We start from the raw sequence: 27,271 nt of genomic DNA on the forward strand, positions 1-27,271 counted from the left end.
CAGCCCTTCCACTATTCTCATTGAGCCAGTACTGTCCAAGAGGAGAATTATCTAATTCTAACTGGAAAAAACTTAAGAAAAAATGAAACTTACGCAGAAATTATCAAAACGTCAAACAAGAAGAAATACTTCTGTATCAGTTCAATCCTATCCCCATCCTTTATAACTGGAGCAATCTAGTGGTAATCACATTAACCATGACTAAACTTAGTATCACTAACAGTAGCACAACCTGATACTATGTCTCCTAATGTGATACAATATGAAGTATACAGCATTACCTATGAAGTACTATCTCCAAAAAGACTCAACCTTAATCTAATCAAATCTTTAGACTTGACTCTTATTTTACAGAAAAATAGAAGGAATGGAGGAACAACCCAAGGGGAAAAAAGTCCAAAATGTGGGACATTCTACAACATAAATAGCCTGGTCTCTTCAAATAAGTCAATATCACAGGGGAAAAAAAGGTGGGAGAACTGTTCTAGATAAAATGAGACAAGAGAAACAAAACAGCCAAATGTAACCCATGAACCCTGATTGGATCCTGTCCAAAAAAAAAACAAAAAAAACCCCCAACTTTAAAGGTATTTTGGGGACAACTGGGAAAATCTGAATATGGACTAGTTATCAAATAATATTAGGAACACATTCTCTTAGGTATTGTGACTACACAGAAGATGAACGTTTAGGATTAAGTATTTAGGGATGAAGCGTCATGATGCTTGGAACTTAACTTCTTAATGTTTTAGACAAAAATAAGATAGATAAAGCAAACATGGAAAATGTTAAAACTGTTGAAGCAAAGTGATGCATAAACAAGTGCTTATTTCACCTTCTCTATATATTTGAAAATTTTCACAAAAAGTAGGGGGAAATATCAGGGCTTCTTGAATAGAATAAATCTACTGAAACTAACAATTGCCATTCATTAGCAGTAAAAGGTCAGAGAAAAATCAACCGATCTATAATTTATTCCAAAGCCATCCATAATCAAATGAAGAGGAATAAGGCAAGTTAGAACAGGGTCACACTCATCTTTGTATCTGCAAAGCCTAGCAACAGTGATAACAATTAGTTACAGAACAATTAAGTAAAAAGAAAAAAATGTTACTTAACGATTAATGACAATGTAGAGGGGTATAATTAAAGGATATGGTTGTTGAACACAATGATAAATTTATATATATTCCCAGGAAGGCAGGCTAGGATTCTTGAATTCGAAAGGTCAATATAAGAAATGTTTTGAAGGCAGGGATTTCACATCAAGACTAATTTAATTTCTCTTCACACAACAATATGGGTGGCCAGAAATGACTGCATATGAGGAAAACTTACCTCAGAAACTTTCAGAAGTCCTGCAGAAGCATAGTAGTTTGCGACAATGCAGGCACGAAGTTTATCCATCATCCTTCTTGCCTCAATTAGTCGCTAAAATAAATATTACTTAATTACTTAAAAAAATGGAAATGACAGAAGAGATATACAATTTATAAGAAATGTAAATGAACCCAAAGGTTCAACTTGTCTAATAATCAAAGAAAGACAAATAGAAATGACCATTTTCCACCTATCAGATTGGCAAAATATTTTTAAAAATGACAAAATACGATGTTTGCAAGAGTATATAGACATATTAATATGTATTTGTATGTATATATGCATATTCATTGAGAAATGTCCACAAAGATATTGAGCACAAAAGCAAAGAGGAATTATCTTTTGGGATGGAATTTCAAGTGATTTTTTTCTTTATCTTTTTCTGCAATGTCATTTAAAGAAAAAAAAAAGGCACAGGTCTTTTTTTCCAAAAACGAGAAAGCTACTTTTAAAAGAACAGCAAAGGGGAAAAATATACCATAACTCCATCTCAACAGATTTTAAAAAATGCATCATACATAGTTTTTTTCAATAGTTCTGTTCCTTTATTTTTAATTTAACATCATTATACCTGGTCAATGACCTCAATTTCATGTTCCTTATTCTTCATTTCAAGTGCAAATTGTTCCTTGATAATAGTCTCAATCTTCTGCACAGCAGCATCTCGAGCTGCACAAAGAACATACAATAATCCAACGTCTAATTAATCAGTTGCCGCCTTGATTCAAGTCAGCAAGCAACAAAAGAAACCCAGGAACAGTAACTCTGAAGTGGAGAAACCTAATGGTCATCACCTTAATCAATAATGAAAAGTTAGCATCACCAAATATTCAAGCAAACTGACCTCGCATGTTTTCTGATATGATGTACTGATAAGACTCCACCACTCTGTGGCATTCCTGCTAAAAATGCTGAATCTAATCACAGCGAACATCAGACAAACCTAAATTGAAGGACACTGTACAAAATAACTGGCCTATACATTCAAATACTAAAATCAAGAAAGACAAAGAAAAGTTAAGGACATTAAAAGAGACTAAAGAGATATAACAACTAAATGCATTGTGTGATCCTGGAGAGGGGGAATAGTTATAAAATACTGGGACAACTGGTAAAACTTGAATATGGACAGCAGATTAGATAATGTAATGTAACATGTTAAAATTTCCTGCTTCTGATAATTGTACTGTGGTTACATAAGAAATTTGTCCTTAGGAAATACACATGTGTTTACAAGTGTCTAATGTATCTTCTGATGATTCTGAAAAAATGATGTGCATATATACCTGCATGCATACATGCATTTGTGTAGTATGTGTGTGTATGGATTGGGGATGGGGGAAAAGAATGATAAACCAAATGAGGCAAAATGTAAACAATCGGTGAATTAATCTGGACAAAGACATACAAATTCTCCTTGCAATTTTTCTGTTTGAAATCACATCAAAATAAAATTACCAAAAAAGAAAAAGAAATCCATGAAGATTCCAAGAGAAATACGTGGTGACTTCTGAAAAACCATAACCCCAAGGAAAAAGAAAGTAAAGAATTAGCTAGAGGAAGAGGTAGTCTGTGACACAAGAGCAGTTCATAAGAAGGCAGGAAGTTAGGATCTAGCATGCAATTCAGCAGTTTCTGATTACAACTACCTGAAGGAACCAGCAAAGAAAGAATTCAAAAGGACAGAAAATGTCTCTGAAGGCAATTCAATTCAGATGACTACTCAAAGTAATATGCAATTCAAAGAGTTAAAAACATCAGATATGAAATGTAGTTTGATTACAAGAGAATAAAAAAAGAAGAGAAGAAAAAAAAAAAAGAAGAGTCGAATGACTGCTTGAAAAACCTGGGATTTTGCATAATGATCCTGTGTTTGTAATATGAAAAAATCACCACCCATGCTTTGGGGTGTAAAAAAAATTGCAGACAAAATTTGGACCCTTAATCACCCATGTCATTTTCTCCCCGTAAAATATGCCACTAGACTGCCAATTTAAAACTAGTGCTGACATATGGTCACCTTATTTTTGATAATGGAGGCAAGAATATACAATGGAGAAAAAACAGCCTCTTCAATAAATGGTGCTGGGAAAACTGGACAGCTACACGTAAAAGAATAAAATCAGAACACTCCCTAACACCATACACAAAAATAAACTCAAAATGGATTAAAGACCTAAATGTGAGGCCAGACACTATAAAACTCTTAGAGGAAAACATAGGCAGAACACTCTATGACATAAATCGCAGCAACATCCTTTTTGACCCACCTCCTAGAGAAATGGAAATAAAAACAAAAATAAACAAATGGGACCTAATGAAACTTAAAAGCTTTTGCACAGCAAAGGAAAACATAAACAAGACAAAAAGACAACCCTCAGAATGGGAGAAAATATTTGCAAATGAAGCAATTTACAAAGGGTTAATCTCCAAAATTTACAAGCAGCTCATGCAGCTCAATATCAAAAAAACAAACAACCCAGTCCAAGAATGGGCAGAAGACCTAAACAGACATTTCTCCAAAGAAGATATACAGGTTGCCAACAAACACATGAAACGATGCTCAACGTCACTAATCATTAGAGAAATGCAAATCAAAACCACAATGAGGTATCACCTCACACCACCAGAATGGCCATCATCAAAAAATCTACAAACAATAAATGCTGGAGAGGGTGTGGAGGAAAGGTAACCCTCTTACACTGTTGGTGGGAATGTAATTAATACAGTCACTATGGAGAACAGTATAGTGGTTCCTTAAAAACCTAAAAAGAGAACTACCATATGACCCAGCAATACCAATACTGGATATATACTCTGAGAAAACCATAATTCAAAAAGAGACATGTACCACAATGTTCACTGCAGCTCTATTTACAACAGTCAGGACATGGAAGCAACCTAAGTGTCCATTGACAGATGAATGGATAAAGAAGATGTGGCACATATATACAATGGAATATTACTCAGCCATAGAAAGAAACAAAACTGAGTTATTTGCAGTGAGGTGGATGGACAAATAAATTTACATTTAAAAAAAAAGGGAAGCATCCTACCAAACCTACTTTGAGAAAAATTCTGAAGAATAAAAATAAAATCTTTATTAGGAATTAGGTTGAGAATGGACACCAAGAAGAAGAACAGCAAATTGGCACTTAGTAACAAAAAACTGTCCCTGCTTAGGCTACGTATTTGTGAACTTACATTAGATTTAAATTGAAATTACGATGCTTCCTAAAACAATAAGTTTTCCCTTTTCTTATTTTTATTACAAAAAAGATATGCCATGTGATGCATTTGAATAATGAATTTAAGTTTCATGATACTTTCATATTTATCTGGCTTGTTATTGAAAGCAAATGACGTATCCTTGTAAATAAAATTACAACTGAATGGAGAGAAAAGTTGCAGTGAAATGTTTATATTGTTTGGAACTGGATTTAATCACTTCCGGTACACAGAGACTTTTGTGGGGTACATATGACTTGACTGCACTGACACAGACAGGAATTTCCTTCACCACTTAACCTTGGAGGCCTGATCTCTGTGGAGCTGCAGCACCTTATCTATGACTTTGAGACCTTCTTCATCTAGCTGTAATAACTTACATAGATTTATTTTTTAAATAAACAGTAATGAATTTTAGCAGTATTTTGATTTAGAAACTCAAATATAGCCACTTTTTTTGAGACAGCTTAAAACATTCTGGGTAACTACAGATGATCTGGTCTTCAACTAATTAAATGATCTTGGGCAAGTAATTTAATGCCTCTGAGCCTTAACTAAGCCACCACCAGCTAAGTGCAGAGATCGGTGTTTCCCAAATTTCCATCATTCATATACCACCTTCAAGTTACCTACCACATCTGAGAACCATGTGAAACATCTAATTAACGCCATTAAATAGTATTTTTAAAAAGTGTTAGCCCTTGGGGGGAGGGATAAATAAGGAGCTTGGGATGAAGATACACACACTTGGGATGAAGATACACACACTACTATACATAAGATAGATAACCAACAAGGACATATATGTATAGCACAGGGAACTCTACTCGACATTCTGTGATAACCTATATGAGAAAAGAATCTAAAAAAGAATGAATATATGTATGTGTATAACTGAATCACTTTGCTGTACACCTGAAACTAAAACAACATTGTAAATCAACTATACTCCAACAGAATTAAAATTAAAAAAAAAAAAAGTTAGCCTTATCCTAAGCAGTAGCCATGAAACTGCAAGTCTGATAAGACCATTCTTTTCTATAGACATTAACATTAACGATTAAAATAAAAAACCTTAATTCATGTACCACCTATAATCATCTCACATATACCACATTGTAGTACACACATTGCTAAGACTTTATGATTACACCTAACACACAATGATAGCTAAAACTTAGAGCCTGTCTCATTACTGACGCTTTCACAGTCTACCCGATTATGTTCCAGCCTTTTATGCCACACATGGTATATTACTATTAAACAGAGCACTTAGCTAATCCCTCTCACAAACCTCTTCAAAATATACACAATAGTGGACATGCATTTCATTTTAGTTCCTATAAATCTTATAGGGAGGCATATGTCAACAAAGAAATAATTTCCTAAGGCAAGTGAATTTCTACCTGAATTCTCAATTGCTTTATGCCGCTTATTTGGAAGGGCCACAGATACATCTTCATAATCAGGGTCAGTTTCTTTGACTGTTCGCTTGATTCCAGACATGATGACATTCGTTCTTCACTGTGAAGCAATAATACATTAATTAATAACACTGCTTGATATCAATACATATATGTGTACACACATACAAAAGGAATATTACATAATACTGATATTTATAAGTCTGTGTAAATACACATACACATCCCCTTTAAAGCTAAAAACATAACTAACTTCAAAAGTTCACTGAAAAAAAAATCATCATCTGTTACAAAGCATGCGTTTCCCTTTCAAAAGAAAATCCTTTAACAAGGCAGCACATTGTTCAGACCTTCCAAAAGGAGCCAGGCTTTCACAGAAGGGACCTCACATAGAAAGAAAAGAAACCAGATTTTCATGAAAACATGGTAAGCCCACAATATCCTGGAAACCACAATGCATCAAATATATTACAGAATATAGCTCAGTAAATAATTTATTATAGAAATCCTCAGTAAATAATTTATTATACAAATCCTCTCTCTGGTACTTACATAGTACATGCTATATAACAAGTACTTAATAAATATTATTGTTACTGATCATTTATTATTATTCATAATAAACAGAAACTGTATAGACTTATATTAAACTAACAAGCTTGCAATATGGTAAACACGTCCTAGGTATACAAGTCTTTAAATAAAACTGTCCCATAAATCTTTAGATCTGCATTGTCCCAATACATTAGCCACTAGCCATATGTGGCTCCTTAAAGTTAATTAAAATTAAATAATATTTAAAATTCAGTTCCTTTTCCTACATTTCAGAACACTAGCCATATTTCAAGTGCTCAATAGCCATCAGGGCCAGTAGCTACTAAATTGGACAACAGAGATGCAGACCATTTTATCACTGCAGAAAGTTCCACTGGACACCGCTCCTCTTCCAAACTGTGTTTCACTGAGCACTTATTATTTCATGAGTCAGTTTAGGAAATGCTGTACAGATCAGCACTATCCAGAAGAAACATAATGTGAGCCACAAACGGAAATAAACATTTTCTAGTGCCCACATTTAAAAAAGGAAAAAGAAATGGGTGAAATTAATTTTAATAATATATTTTATTTAACCAATGTACCCAAAATACTATCATTCCAATGATATAATCAATATAAACGTATTAACAATAAGATATTCTACATTCTTACCTTTGTACTAAGTCTTTTACACCTAGAGTACACCTTAATTTGGACTAGCCACATTACAAAGGTTCAATAACAACCTGTGGCTGGTGGGTCCCTTACTGGGCAGCGAGGGTCTACTGACAGGTAAGAAAACAGGTCCAGGGAGGTTAGATGAGTTGCCCCTTAGAAGACTGATCTATGACAGAAAAGACAAGAAGAGCTCCCTAATTTCCAAACCTCTCCTCTACCACTGATGGAGGTTATTTACCTAACCAAAGGCAAAAATACACAAGATGTATTTATTGAGGTAATAAACAGTTTTAAAATAAAATTAATGAAAATAAAATATAACCCAAAAATAATTATTTTTTTATTCACTCAAAGTTAAGACAGAAATAACAATTTAAAAGCCTCTCAGCTCTTAGTCCAGTTCTTTCACCAATCTCTGAGGTAGACTCACTTGATTCAGCTGGGAGAGACTCATCATGTAATGATATGTATATAAATCCTGGATCTAGAACATTTTTCCTATAATTGTTATTTTGTATAATGGCCCTAAACTTTAAAATGTCCTACCTGCCCACCCCCCCACAGCATTTATAAACATCCTAAATCAAGTCATTTAATGTTTGTTCACAATCATTACCTACCTGCTCTAATTTAGAATATAAATGAATATTTTTGGAGAAGTCCTGAATCCAACTATTATTTTCTGTTTTTAAAGCTTATAAAAAGTAAGAGTAGGGTATTGTTCTTTTAGCCTTCTCCATTTGGTCGGCAACTAGTTATAGACAACCTGAAAAGATCTTGGGCAATTACATAAATAATACTTTCTTAAAAATCAATAAACCTCACTCCTTTTTCCCTAATGCAGACAGAAAAAGAACAACAACAAAACCTCCTACTATCAAGATAAACCTGGTATCAGAAGTAGATACATCATAGCAGATCTCCAATCTGTTTTGCACCATACCATTTCCTCAATGACTACCTGTCTTCTACAGTTTACCAAGAGTCTTACTGGATTATCTGTAAAAATGAGTGAGTCCAGCATCATCTTCACTCATCCATTCAGCGGACTTCATAATCTCCATATTCTCCTCCCACACCCCCTCTCTCCCCACGTACTCTCAGGAGTAATGGTGGCTCCTGCCCCAAAACGTTGGGGATTCTTGAAGAAAACAGTATTTTGTTTTACCCTCACTTAAGGGATAAAGCAAAATTCTCTTTTGACTTCTGCTCTAAAACTGAGAGAATAGAAGGGAAAAAAGAGAAGATTTTGGAGGTGCAAGGGGGTGGGGTGGGTAAGGAAGAAACCACCAATGAATTAACTTATGCTGCCAAGGTAATTCACATTTTCATGCAGCCCCTGTAATAAAGCCTTTCCTGTCATCTTTGGGCACAGGTTTGAGCTCCCCCCGATAAACATGTTGAGGAAGATTTAGGTCTGTACTGAGCATTTTTAGTAATTGAGGTCTGCTTCTGTTCTACCAAGAACAATACTAAAGAACATACATGCCACATTCAAGTATATGCTACCTAAGGCTAGGCACATCTGCCAAGGCATGCTCTCACCATGATGTAATAAGTAAGTATGTGGAATGTGTAACAAATGATCCATGTAATAGTAAGTTTTGGATTCTTCTTGTCTTTGAGATTTATGAAAAGGAAATACGAACAGTTGTTAGATATTGTCAGGTTCAACTTTGAAACAAAATGTCCTACTAATCCTCTTAAGGGTTTGAATCAAATGAAATTGAAAAGAATACTGATGTGGTAAACTGTTAAAAAAGAAAATCAGTTACTGTTCATAATTTGTCTGTGAGAAAGGATTTTCTCCATACCATGGGACCAAATCCAAATACAGAAATGTATGTAATGCTGATTCCTCTAATTTAAAATTTTTCTCTCATTGAAATAACTTCTTTATAAAAAGTAAACACTGGCAATTTGAACTTTAAAAAGACACATTCTCCTCCCCCCATGTACTGCAATACAATGTAAGAAAGCAAAACCACCCTGTATCACACCCATTCAAATAACATAAACAAGTCTAAGTTTCTGAGAAAGGTTAAATACCAAAAACAAAACAAAACTTTTTAATGCTCTATACTTTGAAAAGAAAAATAATTTTTAAAGGAAAATTGTACAATTTAAACCAAAAATTATGTAATATAGAGTCACTAGAAATAATTAGTAAAAGGTCTTAGTTCTCATGTTAGAGAAGACCTAAAATCTCTAGAATCTAGTCCTGGAACCCTGTCTTGCAAACACCACATCATACAAGATATGGCCAACTCTTGGGTAAAGGAATAAAATCTGATAAATAATGTTCCTGGAAACTTTACTAAGTGAGGTACCTTCTCAATATATAAAATTCTGTGATCCTCATGGCATTTGAATCTCACCAGAACCACTGTATTTCGTGCTTTCACTCAAGATGACTTTTCCTCTGATTTAAGAAGGGGGATGGGGAGCAACAGTACAATCATTTTCCATCTGCTTCCATACAGACAGATGCTCCTAACATGTTAATAATGATTTTATAATTCTTTAGCCCTGTCCTTTCTGTAATTTTCATTTCAAACAAAGTATTTTCCCCTCTGTAAATAAGACAACTAGTGCTCCTTTATTAAACATGTGAAAGAGAGAATGCATTCTCCTCTATTAGCCAGATAGACATTTCAAAAATGTCTACAAAAAACAAAACAGGAGAATGGGTAAACAAATTGTAGTATAACCAATGAACTCCCGATCCAACCAACAACAGGAATAAATCTTCATTATGGTAAGTAAAAGAAGCCAGACACATAATAGGAGCACATACTGAATGATCCTATTTACATGAAGTTCAAGAACACACAAATTAATCTATGATGAAAGAAAACAGAATAGTAGTTGGGGTGCTGGTAGTGGAGACGGACTGAGAAGAGGAATAAAGACTCTTTCTGGGGTGAACTATTTTATATCTTTTTTCCCCCTATTTATTTGTACAAATAGCACAGGAGGACACCAGTCCCATGCAGACAGCAGCCCAGGGGTCACACCAGTCCTTCTGTCCTCACATTGGTAGATAAAGGCCTCTACTCTGGAGCCTTTGTGGGGGCCTAGGCAGCTTTGGGAGCCTGAGCTGGACTAGAGTTGGAGCTGCAGCTGTACCTGCAACTGCGGCCTTGGCCTTGGCCTTTGGCCAGCAGAGCCTTAAAGCTTTAGACCCTTAGCGATACGGGCACAAGCCTGTTTCCCAAACTCGGGGTGAGCGATGTAGGCAAGCTGACTGAGGTTGTGGCTGCTGCCCTTTGGGATCTTGGGCTTGAACTCCTTGGGCTTTACGAGGGCCTTGATAGCCTCAGCATGTGCACTCATGACCTTGGTGTTGTTGGCGTGCATCTTCTTTAGGCCCTTCTTGCGCTTCTTGGCAAAACACATATTTCTCAGGAGCTTGGGGTCCACCCCCTTAAGAGATTCATATCATTGTGATTGGGGTTTCTTGATGCCATTTCTGTGCCATTTTCGGGACTGGTTGTGCATGGTGTGGTTCTCGGACTTGGCCATGTCTGCACTGGGGCCCACCAAATTTTTTTTTTTTTTTTTTTTGGCTGTGTTGGGTCTTCGTTGCTGTGCGCGGGCTTTCTCTAGTTGCGGTGAGCGGGGGCTACTCTTTGTTGCAGTGTGCGGGCTTCTCACTGTCGTGGCTTCTCTTGTTGCAGAGCACGGGCTCTAGGCGTGCAGGCTTCAGTAGTTGTGGCATGCAGGCTCAGTAGTTGTGGCTTGCTGGCTCTAGAGCTCAGGCTCAGCAGTTGTGGCACAGGGGCTTAGTTGCTCCACGGCATGTGGGATCTTCCCGGGCCAGGGCCTGAACCCATGTCCCCTGCACTGGCAGGCGGATTCTTAACCACTGAGCCACCAGGGAAGCCCCGAAATATTTATGTTAAAGGTGTGGGTTACACGGGTTCATGCAATCGTTAAAAACTCATTCCAACTGTACACTTAAAATCTGTGTATTTCACTGTATGTAAACTGTAGCTCAGCTCAGAAAAGGACTATACAAACATATCTGAACATGCCCTCTCCTGCTTGAAATCTTCCAGTGGTTTCCCATAACTCTTAGAATAAAATCATACTCCCTAACATGACCTACAAAATGTTACATGAATTGGGCCCTGCCTGCTTCTCCATCCTTAATCATTAAGATCCAGACACACTGATTTTCTTTCTTTTTTTTTAAATGTTTTTATTTTTGTTCTTTTTAAAATTTATTTATTTCATTTATTTATTTTTGGCTGCATTGGGTCTTTGTTGCTGTGTGTGGGCTTTCTCTAGCTGCTGTGAGCGGGGGCTACTCTTCGTTGCGGTGCACGGGCTTCTCATTACAGTGGCTTCTCTTGTTGCAGAGCACGGGCTCTAGGCGTGCTGGCTTCAGTAGCTGTGGCACGTGGGCTCAGTAGTTGTGGCTCGCGGGCTCTAGAGTACAGGCTCAGTAACTATGGCGCACGCGCCTCGATGCTCTGCAGCATAGGGGATCTTCCCAGACCAGGGCTCGAAACCGTGTCCCCTGCATTGGCAGGCAGATTCTTAACTACTGCACCACCAAGTAAGCCTTGGTTTTCCTTCTATTCCTCAAAAACACCTCAATCATTCCCTAGGGTTTTTGGACTTATGGTTCCTTCTGCCTGGAATGCTCTTCCCCCAGGTTAGCTTTACCAGATGCTAGCTCAAATGCCTGCCTTATCAGAGAAGGCCTTCCCTGATCATACTACCGAACACAGCTCTCCCCATATTCCCTCTCCAAAGTTCCTGGAAGGTCTCAATAAATTATTTACTGAATAAATAAGTGAAGGGATAACTAAAATACATGCCAAAATATAAATACCCACAGGGAACAAACTACTAGCTTTCATCATTCTTCCTATAATACTTACAAATCTATTTGTTGATACTGCTATACCTTCAAAGGTATTATAGCTAAATGTTTAAGATAAAGGGATATGCAAAGAAATTACACACAGACACATGCAAACAAAAAGCACACATGGCAAGATTACTGGCAGAGAGAATAATTTAAGGCAAAAACCATTTAATACAAAAAAGATTGTTACTATTAAAAGACATAATCATAAAGATATGTCATAAACTATAAATCAAACAGCATCATGTCAAGACATACAAAACACAAAACCAGAACTACAAGAATTTAAGAAAATCATAAGAGAAGAATTTGAACATATGTCTCTCAGAAATTTAAAAGATCAAGAAGACAACAGATGAAAATACAGATGATATAGATAATACAATTTACAAGCCAGATTTAATATATACATACAACTCTGAACCCAACAAAAAATATTTTAAATAGCTAGAAAAATTCATTAAATTAAATTATGTAAGTTATATGAAGAAAGTCTCAATTACTGCAAAATTAGGAAATGTTACAGCTTTATTCTCTGATTTTGATAAAATTAAATATGAAATTATTAACAAAAACTCACTATGATATGAAAGAAGGAAATTTCAATAAGACTATTTAAAAATTATCAGCAGGGCTTCCCTGGTGGTACAGTGGTTGAGAGTCCGCCTGCCTATGCAGGTGACACGGGTTCGTGCCCCGGTCCAGGAAGATCCCACATGCCACAGAGCGGCTAGGCCCGTGAGCCATGGCCGCTGAGCCTGCACGTCCAGAGCCTGTGCTCCGCAACGGGAGAGGCCACAACAGTGAGAGGCCCGCGTACCGCAAAAAAAAAAAAAAAAAAAAATCAGCAAAAAGGAAACAATATATCTAAACCTATGGAGATGTGGTCAAAAGGCATCCTCAGAGGAAAACGAGAGACCAGTTTTCATTTGTGAATATAAGCAGATACAAATCCAGTCCAGCAGGGTATTAAAAGAACTGTGCATCGTGACTAGAAGGTTTTATTACCAGCAATAAATAAAGCATTGGGGAGCTCCAGAAGCAAGGTGATTTGAACTGCATAGGTCTAACGTTGGACCTTTAGAAATACATAAATGCAACTGACTTTCAGTAATCCAAATACATATGATCCATTTCATGAATTATACCTTACCTTGCAAACTAAAAATAGCAGCAGCTTTTACTCCAACACCATCCAGGCTTCTCAAAGACTGCCCAATGTGCATGCTGAGAAAGAATAACCATTTTAATATCGTACTGACAAAAATCATTAGGCATGAAGAAGTCCTTTCAAAAAAATCAAAATATATATTTCAGTGTCAATTTAAATTTTTCCTCTATTTGAAGATTACCCATAGAGCTGTCATCTCCCATTGATACTGATAACTGAAAATCTTCTTCCCAAAATTATGCTTATTTTTCACAATACAAGCAATCTGAAGTAGCCTATTTATAGGAAAGACTCAGATCAAGGGAAATCTAAAAGGGAGAAGAGAAGATTTTGTTCTGATTTTCATTTAAGTTGGTAGCAACAAAAACTCTATCCTAAATGAAACTGAGTTATTTGTAGTGAGGTGAATGGACCTAGACTCTGTCATACAGAGTGAAGTAAGTCAGAAAGAGAAAAACAAATACCGTATGCTAACACATATATAAGGAATCTAATAAAAAAAAAAAAAAGTGGTCCTGAAGAACCTAGGGGCAGGCAGGAATAAAGACACAGACGTAGAGAATGGACTTGAAGACATGGGGAGGGGAAAGGGTAAGCTGGGACTAAGTGAGAGAGTGGCATGAACATATATACACTACCAAATGTAAAATAGAAAGCTAGTGGGAAGCAGCCGCATAGCACAGGGAGATCAGCTCGGTGCTTTGTGACCGCCTAGAGGGGTGGGATAGGGAGGGTGGGAGGGAGGGAGACGCAGGAGGGAAGAGATATGGGGATATATGTATAGCTGATTCACTTTGTTATGAAGCAGAAACTAACACACCATTGTAAAGCAATTATACTCCAATAAAGATGTTAAAAAAAAAAAAAACTCCATCCTAGTTATTCTAAGCCAGGTCTTATACACAAAACCCAGTCTACCATAGTCCCCCCATTATCTGTGGGGGATACGTTCCAAGACCCCAGTGGATGCCTGAAACAAAGAACAGTAATGAACCCTGTCTTCTGTTCAACTCTTTCACCACAAATTTAATGCCTTTTCCATCTTAACTAGGTACTCTTCACACCCTGTAGCCATAAATTTTGCAATATGAGGTGTGAAAAAAAAAAACTAGCACGAATTTGTTTTTCCTTCTTGACAATTTCACAGATGGAATATTCGTTTGTAAGGCAGATCTTAGCAACCTCAGCATACAACTTTTTTCTTTCCTTATTAACTTTCACCTTTTCACCTAAAGGAAGCACTTTACGGCTTCTCTTTGGCATATCTGAATTGCCAGCATAACCACTCTTTCACTGTGGTGCCATTATTAAGTAAAATAAGGATGACTTGAACATGAGCACTGATACCTCAACAGTTGATATGATACCAAGATGGCTACTTAGTGACTAAAGGGCAGAATACACAGGACAAAGGGATGATTCACATCCCAGGTGGGACAGAACTGGGATGGCACGAGATTTCATCATGTTAACTCAGAATGGTGAGAAATTTAAAACTTCTGTCTGGATAAACAACAAGGTCCTACTGTATAGCACAGCGAACTATATTCAATATCCTGTGATAAACCATAACAGAAAAGAATATGAAAAAGAAGAATGTATACATACGTATAACTGAATCAATTTGCTGTACAGCAGAAATTAACACAACTTGCAAATCAACTAAACTTCAATAAAATAAATTTTAAAAAAGAGATCAGGAGAGGTGGAGTCAAGATGGCGTACTACGAGGACGCAGAATGCCTGCCTCCTCACAACTAGGGCACCTACCAGGCACCAGTGGGGGACCACAGACACCGAAGGGGACAGGAAGAACCCCCAGCAACCAGGTAGGACATGCGGCATGGGAGGGAGTGAAGGGGGAGGAGAAATGGAGGCAGGAGGGGACTGGCTCCCCAGAGGGGAGGCTAGGGGAGGGGAAGGGATCCCATGCCAGAAGGGGGAAATTGGGGAAGTACTGGGAGGGCAGAGGATCAAAAGGGAGTGTGGCCAGGTTTCCCCTGTCCACTTGGACACCCAGGAACCTGTTGAGATCCTGGGCCTGATCCTCTGCCCACCTAGGCCCCCTCCAGCCGTGCGGGTCCTGAGGGAGTGGGAGGGATGGAAAGGGGAGCAAAGGTAAGGCCGGACCTCCGGGACCAGCATCCCTGAGAGGCGGCTGGGATAGGGGAGGAGTTCCTACACCCAGCGGGACCCACCCACGGTTAGGGGGCCAGCGGTGACGGGGGAGGCCCTGGGGGAGAGAGTTGGGGAGGGGCACGGAGTAACAGAAGGGAACGGGGCCAGTGCTCTCCCTGTCCACTTAGGCACCAGGAAGCCTGTTGGGCTCCTGGGCCTAATCCTCTGTCCTCAGAGCCTCCTTCCTGCTGTGCAGAACCCAAGCCCCACCCCACACCCCCACCCTGGGCCCCACCTCTACACTCGGAGTCCCCCTCCAACACTCGGGGCCTAAACCCCACCCACACACCCTCACTCAGTGCCCTACCTCCAAACTCCAGGGAACTCCACATTCCAGAGGCCCTCCTTTCCACGTGCTGCCTCTCCCCTTCTGCACAGGTCCTGAGCAGAGAACCGGACCCAGGCTTGAACGGTGCCTCGCCTAGGCCCCGCCCCACGCTCAAATGTCACCGCCCCCACTGGCCTAGGTCCCACCCCGCCCCTGCCTAAGTTCCACCCCCACCTAAATTCCGCCCCCAAAGCCAAGGCTTTTTTTCTTTTTTTTTTGGTTTTCTTTTCTGTTTTCCTCTTTTAGACTGGGTTTCTGTTTTACCTTGTTGATTCATTGTTCTTGATTCTTTTATATTTTTATTTTTCCTAATAAATCTTTTATTTCTCTAACTTTATTTTATTCTTTATATTTTGTTAGTGATCCCTCCTTTTGACTTGTTCCCCCCCTTTTCTTTTCTTTTTTCTGTTGTGGCTTTCTTTTACCTTGTTGCAGTTGTCTCAATTATAGTTTTATTTCTACTAATACATTTTTTATCTTTCGAATTTTATTTTGTTTTTTATTCTTGATATTGTACTGCTCCTCTTCTTCTTTCTTTCTTCCCTTTTTTTTTTTTAACCATGCCACGAAGCTTGTGGGATCTTGGTTCCCAGTCTGGAGGTCGGGCCCGAGCTCCTGTGGTGGGAGTTCTGAGTCCAAACCGCTGGACTAACACAGAACCTCAGACCCCAGGGAATATCAATCGGAGTGAGCCCTCCCAGAGGTCCTCACCTCAGCACCAAGACCCAGCTCTATCCAGCTGCCTGCAAACTCCAGGGCTGGACACCTCAGGCCAAATGACCAGTAGACAGGAATACAGCACCACCCAACAAAAAAAAAAAACATGAAAAAAAAATACATTACAGACGAAGAAGATAAAAACCTACAAGACCAAATAAATGAAGACAAAATAGGCAACACAGCCGAAAAAGAATTCAAAGTAATGACAGTAAAGATGATTCAAAATCTCGGAAACAGAACAGAGAAAATGCAAGAAACATTTAACAAGGATCTAGAAGAACTAAAGAGCAAACAGTGATGAACAACACAATTACCGAAATTAAAAATACTCTAGAAAGAATAACAGAATAACTGGGGCAGAAGAACAGATAAGTGAGCTGGAAGATAAAATGGTGGAAATAACTGCCAGGGAGCAGAATAAAGAAAAACGAATGAAAAGAATTGAGGACAGTCTCAGAGACCTCTGGGACAACATTAAATGCACCAACATTCGAATTATAGGGGTCCCAGAAGAAGAGAAAAAGAAGGGGTCTGAGAAAATATTTGAAGAGATTACAGTTGAAAACTTCCCTAACATGGGAAAGGAAACAGTCAAGACCAGAAAACACAGAGAGTCCCATAAGGATAAACTCAAAGAGAAACACACCAAGACACATATTAATCAAGCTATCAAAAATTAAATACAAAGAAAAAATATTAAAAGCAGCAAAGGAAAAGCAACAAATAACATGTAAGGGAATATCCATAAGGTTCACAGCTGATTTTTCAGCAGAAACTCTGCAAGCCAGAATGGAGTGGCAGGACATATTTAAAGTGCTGAATGGGAAAAACCTACAATCAAGATTACTCTACCCAGCAAGGATCTCATTCAGATCTGATGGAGAAATTAAAACCTTTACAGATAAGCAAAACTTAAAGAGAATTCAGCACCACCAAACCAGCTTTACAGCAAATGCTAAAGGAACTTCTCTAGGTAGGAAACACATGAGAAGGAAAAGACCTACAAAAACAAACCAAAAACAATTAGAAAACAGTAATAGGAACACACATATCAATAATTTCCTTAAATGTAAATGGATTAAATGCTCCAACCAAAAGACGTAGCCTGGCTGAATAGATACAAAAACAAGACCCATACACATGCTGTCTACAAGAGACCCACTTCAGACCTAGCTAGGGACACATACAGATTGAAAGTGAGGGGATGGAAAAAGATATTCCATGCAAATAGAAATCAAAAGAAAGCTGGAGTAGCAATTCTAATATCAGACAAAATAGACTTTAAAATAAAGACTATTATAAGAGACAAAGAAGGACACTATGTAATGATCAAGCAATCAATACACGAAGGAGATAAAACAATTGTAAATATTTATGCACCCAACATAGGAGCACCTCAATACATAAGGCAAATGCTAACAGCCATAAAAGGGGAAATCGACAGTAACACAATAATAGTAGGTAACTTTAACACCCCACTTTCACTAAAGGACAGATCATCCAAAATGAATATAAATAAGGAAACACAAGCTTTAAATGACATACTAAACAAGATGGACTTAATTGATATTTATAAGACATTCCATCCAAAAACAACAGAATACACTTTCTTCTCAAGTGCTCATGGAACATTTTCCAGGACAGACCATATCTTGGGTCACAAATCAAGGCTTGGTAAATTTAAGAAAACTGAAATCATATCAAGTATCATTTCCGACCAAAACGCTGTGAGACAAGATATCAATTACAGGAAAAAAAACAGTAAAAAATACAAATACATGAAGGCTAGATAATACGCTACTAAATAACTAAGAGATCACTGAAGAAATCAAAGAGGAAAGCAAAAAATACCTAGAAACAAATGACAAGGAAAACACAATGACCCAAAACCTATGGGATGCAGCAAAAGCAGTTCTAAGAGGGAAGTTTATAGCAATACAATCCTACCTCAAGAAACAAGAAACATCTCAAATAAACAACCTAACCTTACACCTAAAGCAATTAGAGAAAGAACAAAAAAAAACCCAAAGTTAGCAGAAGGAAAGAAATCATAAAGATAGATCAGAAATAAATGAAAAAGAAATGAAAGAAACAATAGCAGAGATCAATAAAACTAAAAGCTGGTTCTTTGAGAAGATAAACAAAATTGATAAACCATTAGCCAGAGTCATCAAGAGAAAAAGGGAGAAGACGTAAATCAACAGAATTAAAAATGAAAAAGAAGTAAACTGACACTGCAGAAATACAAAGGATCATGAGAGATTACTACAAGCAACTCTATGCCAATAAAATGGACAACCTGGAAGAAATGGACAAATTCTTAGAAAAGCACAACCTTCCAAGACTGAACCAGGAAAAAATAGAAAATATAAACAGACGAATCACAAGCACTGAAATTGAAACTGTGATTAAAAATCTTCCAACAAACAAAAGCCCAGGACCAGATGGCTTCACAGGCGAATTCTATCAAACATTCAGAGAAGAGCTAACACCCATCCTTCTCAAACTCTTCCAAAATACAGCAGAGGGAGGAATACTCCCAAACTCATTCTATGAGGCCACCATCATCCTGATACCAAAACCAAACAAAGATGTCACAAAAAAACTACAGGCCAATATCTCTGATGAATATAGATGCAAAAATCCTCAACAAAATACTAGCAAACAGAATCCAACAGCACATTAAAAGGATCATACACCACGATGAAGTGGAATTTTCCCAGGAATGCAAGATTCTTCAATATATGCAAATCAATCAATGTGATACACCATATTAACATATTGAAGGATAAAAACCATATGATAATCTCAATAGATGCAGAAAAAGCTTTTGACAAAATTCAATACCTATTTATGATAAAATCTCTCCAGAAAGTAGGCATAGAGGGAAACTACCTCAACATAATAAAGGCCATATATGACAAACCCACAGCTAACATCATTCTCAATGGTGAAAACATGAAACCATTTCTTCTAAGATCAAGAACAAGACAAGGTTGCCCACTCTCACCGCTATTATTCAGCATAGTTTTGGAAGTTTTAGCCACAGCAATCAGAGAAGAAAAAGAAATAAGAAGAATCCAAATAGGAAAAGAAGTAAAACTGTCACTGTTTGCAGATGACATGATACTATACATAGAGAATCCTAAAGATGCTACCAGAAAACTGCTAGAGCTAATCAATGAATTTGGCAGAGTAGCAGGATACAAAATTAATGCACAGAAATCTCTTGCATTCCTATACACTAATGATGACAAATCTGAAAGAGAAATTAAGGAAACACTCCCATTTACCACTGCAGCAAAAAGAATAAAATATCTAGGAATAAACCTACTTTAGGAGACAAAAGACCTGTATGCGGAAAACTATAGGACACTGATGAAAAAAATTAAAGATGATACAAACTGATGGAGAGAGATACTATGTTCTTGGATTGAAAAAATCAACATTGTGAAAATGACTCTACTACCCAAAGCAATCTACAAATTCAATGTAACCCCCAACAAACTACCAATGGCATTTTTCACAGAACTAGAACAAAAAATTTCACAATTTGTATGGAAACACAAAAGACCCCAAATAGCCAAAACAACCTTGAGAAAGAAAAACAGAGCTGGAGGAATCAGGCTCTCGGACTTCAGACTATACTACAAACCTACAGTAATCAAGACAGTATGGTACTGGCACAAAAACAGAAATATAGATCAATGGAACAGGATGGAAAGCCCAAAGATAAACCCACCCACATATGGTCACCTTATCTTTAATAAAGGAGGCAAGAATATACAATGGTGAAAAGACAGCCTCTTCAATAAGTGGGGCTGGGAAAACTGGACAGCTACATGTAAAAGAATGAAATTAGAACACTCCCTAACACCACACACAAAAATAAACTCAAAATGGATTAAAGACCAGACACTAAGTGTAAGGCCAGACACTATAAAACTCTTAGAGGAAAACATAGGCAGAACACTCTATGACATAAATCACAGAAACATCCTTTTTGACCCACCTCCTAGAGACATGGAAATAAAAACAAACAAATGAGACCTAATGAAACTTAAAAGCTTTTGCACAGCAAAGGAAACCATAAACAAGACGAAAAGACAACCCTCAGAATGGGAGACAATATTTGCCAACTAAGCAACTGACAAAGGATTAATCTCCAAAATTTACAAGCAGCTCATGCAGCTCAATACCAGAAAAACAACCCAATCCAAAAATGGGCAGAAGACCTAAACACTTCTCCAAAGAAGATACACAGATTGCCAACAAACACATGAAAAGATGCTCAATGTCACTAATCATTAGAGAAATGCAAATCGAAACTACAATGAGGTATCACCTCTCACTGGTCAGAAAATGGCCATCATCAAAAAATTTACAAACAATAAATGCTGGAGAGGGTGTGGAGAAAAGGGAACCCTCTTGCACTGTTGGTGGGAATGTAAATTGATACAGCCATTACGGAGAACAGTATGGAGGTTCCTTAAAAAACTACAAATAGAACTACCATATGACCCAGCAATCCCACTACTGGGCATATACCCTGAGAAAACCATAATTCAAAAAGAGACATGTACAATGTTCACTGCAGCACTATTTACAATAACCAGGACATGGAAGCAACCTAAGTGTCCATCGACAGATGAATGGATAAAGAAGATGTGGCACATATATACAAGGGAGTATTACTCAGCCATAAAAAGAAACGAAGTTGAGTTATTTGTAGTGAGGTGCATAGAGCTAGAGTCTGTCATACAGAGTGAAGTAAGTCAGAAAGAGAAAAACAAATACTGTATGCTGGGACTTCCCTGGCGGCACAGTGGCTAAGAATCCGCCTGCCAATGCAGGGGACACAGGTTTGAGCCCTGTGTCGGCCAACACAATCACTGTTTCTTCAACCCACCTGGTATGGGAAAAAATAGGTCTTTTAAATAAAAATAGCCACAATTTTACACTGGACCAGAATGGTGGGAAGCTGATAGACGTTGGTCATTTGCATCAAACTGATGTGATCCACTCGGTTGATGTAGCCGTCCCCAGTGTGACATGTAAAAAGGTGAGCAAAATGGGACAGTTAGACAGCTGAGCTCAAAAAACCTGTTTCATTATTTAAGTATTATATATTTCCAGGTCAAAAACACCTACTTTCCTATTATAAATAAAACTGCTTAAGACTACAAAAGTTGCTATATAAGGTCTGTCCCAGGATCCATTCAGGACAGTATTCTGTCTCCAGTCTTACAAAGTAACAAGAAGAAGAGTTTAGGATCAAACAGCTATACTAAATTATGAACGCCCTGCTTCTATCCATTAGTGCAACAACTGGAGAGCTGGCTTTAGGTAGGTTTACCCTTCCTTTACCCGACCTCTTAAACATACTCTTTGTAGACAGACTGAGCTATCTGGGAAGTTTACAGGTTTTGATATATTTACGGTAAATTCTTCTTAAGTTGACAGAAGGTAGGCCATATAACATTCCAGTAACTTCCTTAGAGCCACTTTCAGACAAAAATCACTGGAATTACCTAAAGTGATAATTCTGACTCATATGACAATCTTGTTGTTTCAGTTGTGAAGCCATAAAAGTTTTCTTTCCGAGAAGCAAAAAGAGGAAAAAAAAAGACTTGTCTACAAATAAGGGCTGAAAAGGAAAGAAAGGAACTGGACCAGATCAAGACTGTGTCAAACTCTTGGCCACAGTCACTGAGAATATATAAATTAAGCCAAATTTTGCACACTTCACTAAATAGGGATTTTTTCACTGGAGCTTTCAAACTGACAGTCAATCCTATGGGGATAAGTCTCATGCCTTTCTATCAAGAGCTGAGATTCTAGAAAGAAAACAAGTACCTTAAAACATAAGACATTTTTCAGAAATTTGGTTTTTCTTTAGCAACACTGCCTAATCTAGAAAATCTACCTATTTACAAAAATCTACCTATTGATGAAATTTTTCTGGAATTAGATACAGTGATGGTTGTGCAACTTTGTAAATATACTAAAAACAACAAACCAAAAAACCCCCCAAGTATTACACTTTAAAGGAGTGAATTGGTTTTTTACATTGTTTACTCTATTTATTTATTTTTTAACATCTTTATTGGAATGTAATTGCTTTACAATGGTGTGTTACTTTCTGCTGTATAACAAAGTGAATCAGCTATACATATACATATATCCCCATTTCTCCTCCCTCTTGCGTCTCCCTTCCACCCTCCCTATTCCACCCCTCTAGGTGGTCACAAAGCACTGAGCTGACCTCCATGTGCTATGCAGCTGCTTCCCACTAGCTATCTATTTAACATTTGGTAGTGCATATATGTCCACGCCACTCTCTCACTTCGTCCCACCTTACCCTTGCCCCTCAAGTCTGTTCTCTACATCTGTGTCTTTATTCCTGTCCTGCCCCTAGGTTCTGCAGAACCTTTTTTTTTTTTTAGATTCCGTATATATGTGTTAGCATACGGTATTTGTTTTTCTCTTTCTGACTTACTTCACTCTGTATGACAGACTCTAGCTCCATGCACCGCACTACAAATAAATCAATTTTCTTTCTGTGGCTGAGTAATATTCCATTGTATATATGTGCCACACCTTCTTTATCCATTCATCTGTTGATGGACACTTCGGTTGCTTCCATCTCCTGGCTATTGTAAATAAAGCTGCAATGAACATTGTGGTACATGACTCTTTTTGAATTATGGTTTTCTCAGGGTATATGCCCAGTAGTGGGATTGCTGGGTCGTATGGTAGTTCTGTTTTTAGTTTTTTAAGGAACTTCATCTGTTCTCCATATTGGCTGCATCAACTTACATTCCCACCAACAGTGCAAGAGGGTTCCCTTTTCTCCACACCCTCTCCAGCATTTGTTGTTTGCAGAGTTTTTGATGATGGCCATTCTGACTGGTGTGCGGTGATACCTCATTGTAGTTTTGATTTGCATTTCTCTAGTAATTATTGATGTTGAGCATCTTTTCACATGCCTCTTGGCCATATGTATATCTTCTTTGGAGAAATGTCTATTTAGGTCTTCTGCCCATGTTTGGATTGGGTTGTTTGTTTTTTTGATATTGAGCTGCATGAGCTTAAAGGAGTGAATTTTATGGTATGTGAATTAGAAATCAATAAAGGCATTATAAATAATAACAATGACAAACCCACTATACATTAACCTTAAACAGAAATCTATTTACAGATTATCCTTCCCCAAGTATGCGTGTGCATGCTATGTGTACACTTGCAGGAGGGCAAGGCAGTCACCTGGGGAATCAACCTTAGGAAGACCAGTTCCTAATCAACATTTGGAAGACCAGAGGCACAGACTGTTAACACTTTCAAATTTAGTTTTTTAATCAAATGTTTCAGATATTCAAAAAAGGTATAAAATGATCAGCGACAGGAACACAAGGAGGTTCAAAAGTATTACTGATTTCCTATGTTTTTTTATTCATTCATTCATTCATTTATTTATTTATGGCTGTGTTGTGTCTTCGTTGCTGCGCACAGGCTTTCTCTAGTTGTGGAGAGCGGGGTCTACACTTCATTGTGACGCACAGGCTTAGTTGCTCGGCAACATGTGGGATATTCCCGGACCAGGGCTCGAACCATGTCCGCTGTGTCGGCAGGCGGATTCTTAACCACTGTGCCACCAGCGAAGTCCGGCTGATCTATTTCTTAAGCTGGGTGATAGCTAAGTAGGTATTTGTTACTTTATTATTATTCTTTAAAACATACCTCCTTATTATATGTGCTCTTTAATATACATATGATGTATTTCATAATTTTTAAAAACAAAACTTAAAAGAAATTATGTACATTCATACTATGGAATAAATCAGTTCCACTGTAATGTGACATATACATTTCTAAAAATCACCACGCTGTATAACATTGCATAACAAAAACCACAAGGCTTATAGGAAAAATGGGTTTGGGCCCAACACTCAAAAATTTTATCAGTGACATTAAGAAAAAAAGGGAATCAAATAAAAAAAGGAATCTAATATTGTAAAAATGGCAGCACAGTTCTACACATTAAATGGTTAAGAAATACCTACGTGTGACAATAAACTTGGAAGTTTGCCTTGAAAAAGACCTCAAGTTTGCTTGTGGAAGTGGGCATTGAAAAGTTACAGCTTGCTGAGTTACCTTGAAGTGGTAATGAGGCTAATCTGAAATCAACAGAAAAGTGTAACACCAGATGTGGATGGGTGTGGCTCATAACACAGCAAACTGAGGTTGCTGGAGGATGTCTGAGGTGTGTGCCTGCGTGTGGCTTGTGTATTTTTGCCATGGCTCAATTCAGCAGGTGCCGTTTTCTGCATTCACCTAGCATTTCTTGCAGATGAAATCACGCATGAGCGAATGTGAAATTCACGGTATACTCAAAATAGTTCCCTATTATATCAATTGCACTGGAACATATTCATGTTTTCATATAGCAAAAATGTTCTGCAATGTAGCCATTAAAAAGAATGTGTTGATATGGAAATACCTCTAAAATAAATTGTAAAGTGAACAAAAGCCAAGGTGCAGATGGTGTGTATACTTTGATTCTTTCTGTGTAAACTAGGGGAAAGAGCAGAGAAACCCAAAAATATGCGGGTAGATGCCTGTGTAGGTTTTTCTGGAAGAAAGGACAAAAAATGATTTAACAACAGTTGCCTCTGGGTAGTGGTTTTGCATTTCATTTTATTCCTGACTACAATGTTTGAATTTTCTAACCATGTACATGCATTATTTGGGGGAGGAAAATGCCAAAAGGGTTTATGTCTCTTTCTGTTTTCTTCTTACTTCTCTATATGTTTAAAAGACACAACTACAGAGAATGTGAAACAACTGGAACTTTCATGCATTGGTGGTGGGAATGCAAAATGGTAAATCACTTTGGAAAACAGCTTGGGAGTTTCTTAAAAAAAATTAAAAATTCCCTACCATATGACCCAGCCATTCCACTCCTAGGTATTTCCCAAGAGAAATAAAAGCCTATGTTCATACAAAAACACAAATGTTCACAGCAATGTTATTTGTGATAGTCAAAAACTAAAAACAACCCGAATGTCCATTAGTAGGCAAATGGGTAAACAAATTGAGATATATCCATACAATAGAACATACTCTTCAATAAAAAAGAATTAACCAGGGACTTCCCTGGTGGCACAGTGGTTAAGAATCTGCCTGCCAATGCAGGGGAGACGGGTTCAAGACCTGGTGCGGGAAGATCCCACATGCCACGGAGTAACAAAACCCGTGAGCCACAACTACTGAGCCTGCGCTCTAGAGCCTGTGAGCCACAACTACTGAAGCCTGTGTGCCACAACTACTGAGCCCACATGCCACAACTACTGAAGCCCGTGCTCCACAACAAGAGAAGCCACCACATTAAGAAGCCCACGCACCGCAGCAAAGAGTAGCCCCCGCTCAACGCAATTAGAGAAAGCCCGCGCATAGCAACAAAGACCCAAGGCAGCCGTAAATAAATAAATAAACTTATAAAATAAAAAAGAATTAGCCAATACATGCAGCAACATGAATTAATTTCAAAATGATGCTGAGTGAAAGAAGCCAGCTTAAGAAAAAAGTATATACTACAATGGTAACATTTATACAAAATGCAAACTAGTCTATAGTGACAGAAACCTGATCAGTGGTTGTTGTGGTATGGGGCAATGATGGGGAAGGGAGAGAGAAGGATCACAAAGGGGCATTAGAAAAATTGGGGGGATAATGCATATGTTTACTATCTTGATTGTGGTGATGTTTTCACAGATGCATAAATATGTCAAAACTTATCAAATTATACACTTTATATATGTGCAGATTGTGGTATGCCAATTGTACCTCAATGAAGCAATCTAAACACACACACAGCTATTAAATATAAACTGTCAAAAAACGTATAAAGAATACACAATGGTGGGCTTCCCTGGTGGCGCTGTGATTAAGAATCCGCCTGCCAATGCAGGGCACACGGGTTTGAGCCCTCATCTGGGAAGCTCCCACATGCCACGGAGCAACTAAGCCAGTGCGCCACAACTACTGAGCCTGTGCTCTAGAGACCGCGAGCCACAACTACGGAGCCTGTAGGCCTAGAGCCCTTGCTCCGCAACAAGAGAAGCCGCCACGATGAGAAGCCCAGGTACCACAATGAAGAGTAGCCCCCGCTCGTCCCAACTAGAGAAAGCCCGCATGCAGCAACAAAGACCCAATGCAGCCAAAAATATATAAATAAAATAAATTTTAAAATATAAAAAGAATACACAATGGGAGCCCTCATACATTGTTGGTGGAAATGTAAAATGGTGCAACTGCTGTGGAAAACAGTTTGGCAGTTCCTCAAAAAGTTAAACACAGAATTACTATGTGACCTAGCAATTCCACACCCAGGTGTACATTCAAAAGAACTAAAAACATATGTCCACAAAAAAACTTGTACGTATGTGAATGTTCATAACAACATTATTCACAATAGTGAAAAAAATGGAAGCAACTCAAATGTCAATTGATGATTGGATAAACAAAATGTGATATAATCATATAATGTATTATTAAGCAATAAAAAAGAATAAAGTACCAACACATGCTACAACACCAATCAACTTTGAATATATCATGCTAATTAAGTGAAAGAAGCCAGACACAAAAGGCCACATGTTACATGATTATATTTCTATGAAATGTCCAGAAACAGGCAAATCCATAGACACAGAAAGTGGCTGCCAGGGGATGAGGGGAGGAGGGAA

The 27,271-nt window shown here is 37.9% G+C and overlaps 1 protein-coding gene and 1 pseudogene across 6 annotated transcripts in view; both read right to left on the reverse strand.

The window, feature by feature from the left end:
* YEATS2 (YEATS domain containing 2) overlaps window positions 1–27,271 on the reverse strand; it is a 109,084-nt gene that overhangs the window by 76,490 nt on the left and 5,323 nt on the right. For 5 of the 6 annotated variants that reach the window (XR_009519296.1, XM_060011044.1, XM_060011046.1 and 2 more), the window contains exons 2-5: window positions 13,280–13,353; window positions 6,015–6,132; window positions 1,952–2,049; window positions 1,339–1,431 (exon numbers count right to left, since the gene is read on the reverse strand). Coding sequence is in view for 5 of the 6 variants with exons in the window: in XM_060011044.1 (XP_059867027.1) it covers window positions 1,339–1,431; window positions 1,952–2,049; window positions 6,015–6,114 (291 nt within the window). In the remaining variant the exon portion in view is untranslated. The remainder of the gene's footprint in view (window positions 1–1,338; window positions 1,432–1,951; window positions 2,050–6,014; window positions 6,133–13,279; window positions 13,354–27,271) is intronic. The other variant, XM_060011043.1, reaches the window with a different exon arrangement.
* On the reverse strand, window positions 10,067–11,420 carry LOC132424170 (large ribosomal subunit protein eL29 pseudogene; annotated as a pseudogene).

This window comes from Delphinus delphis, chromosome 4 (genome assembly GCF_949987515.2).
Source record: "Delphinus delphis chromosome 4, mDelDel1.2, whole genome shotgun sequence".
Taxonomy (NCBI): domain Eukaryota; kingdom Metazoa; phylum Chordata; class Mammalia; order Artiodactyla; family Delphinidae; genus Delphinus; species Delphinus delphis.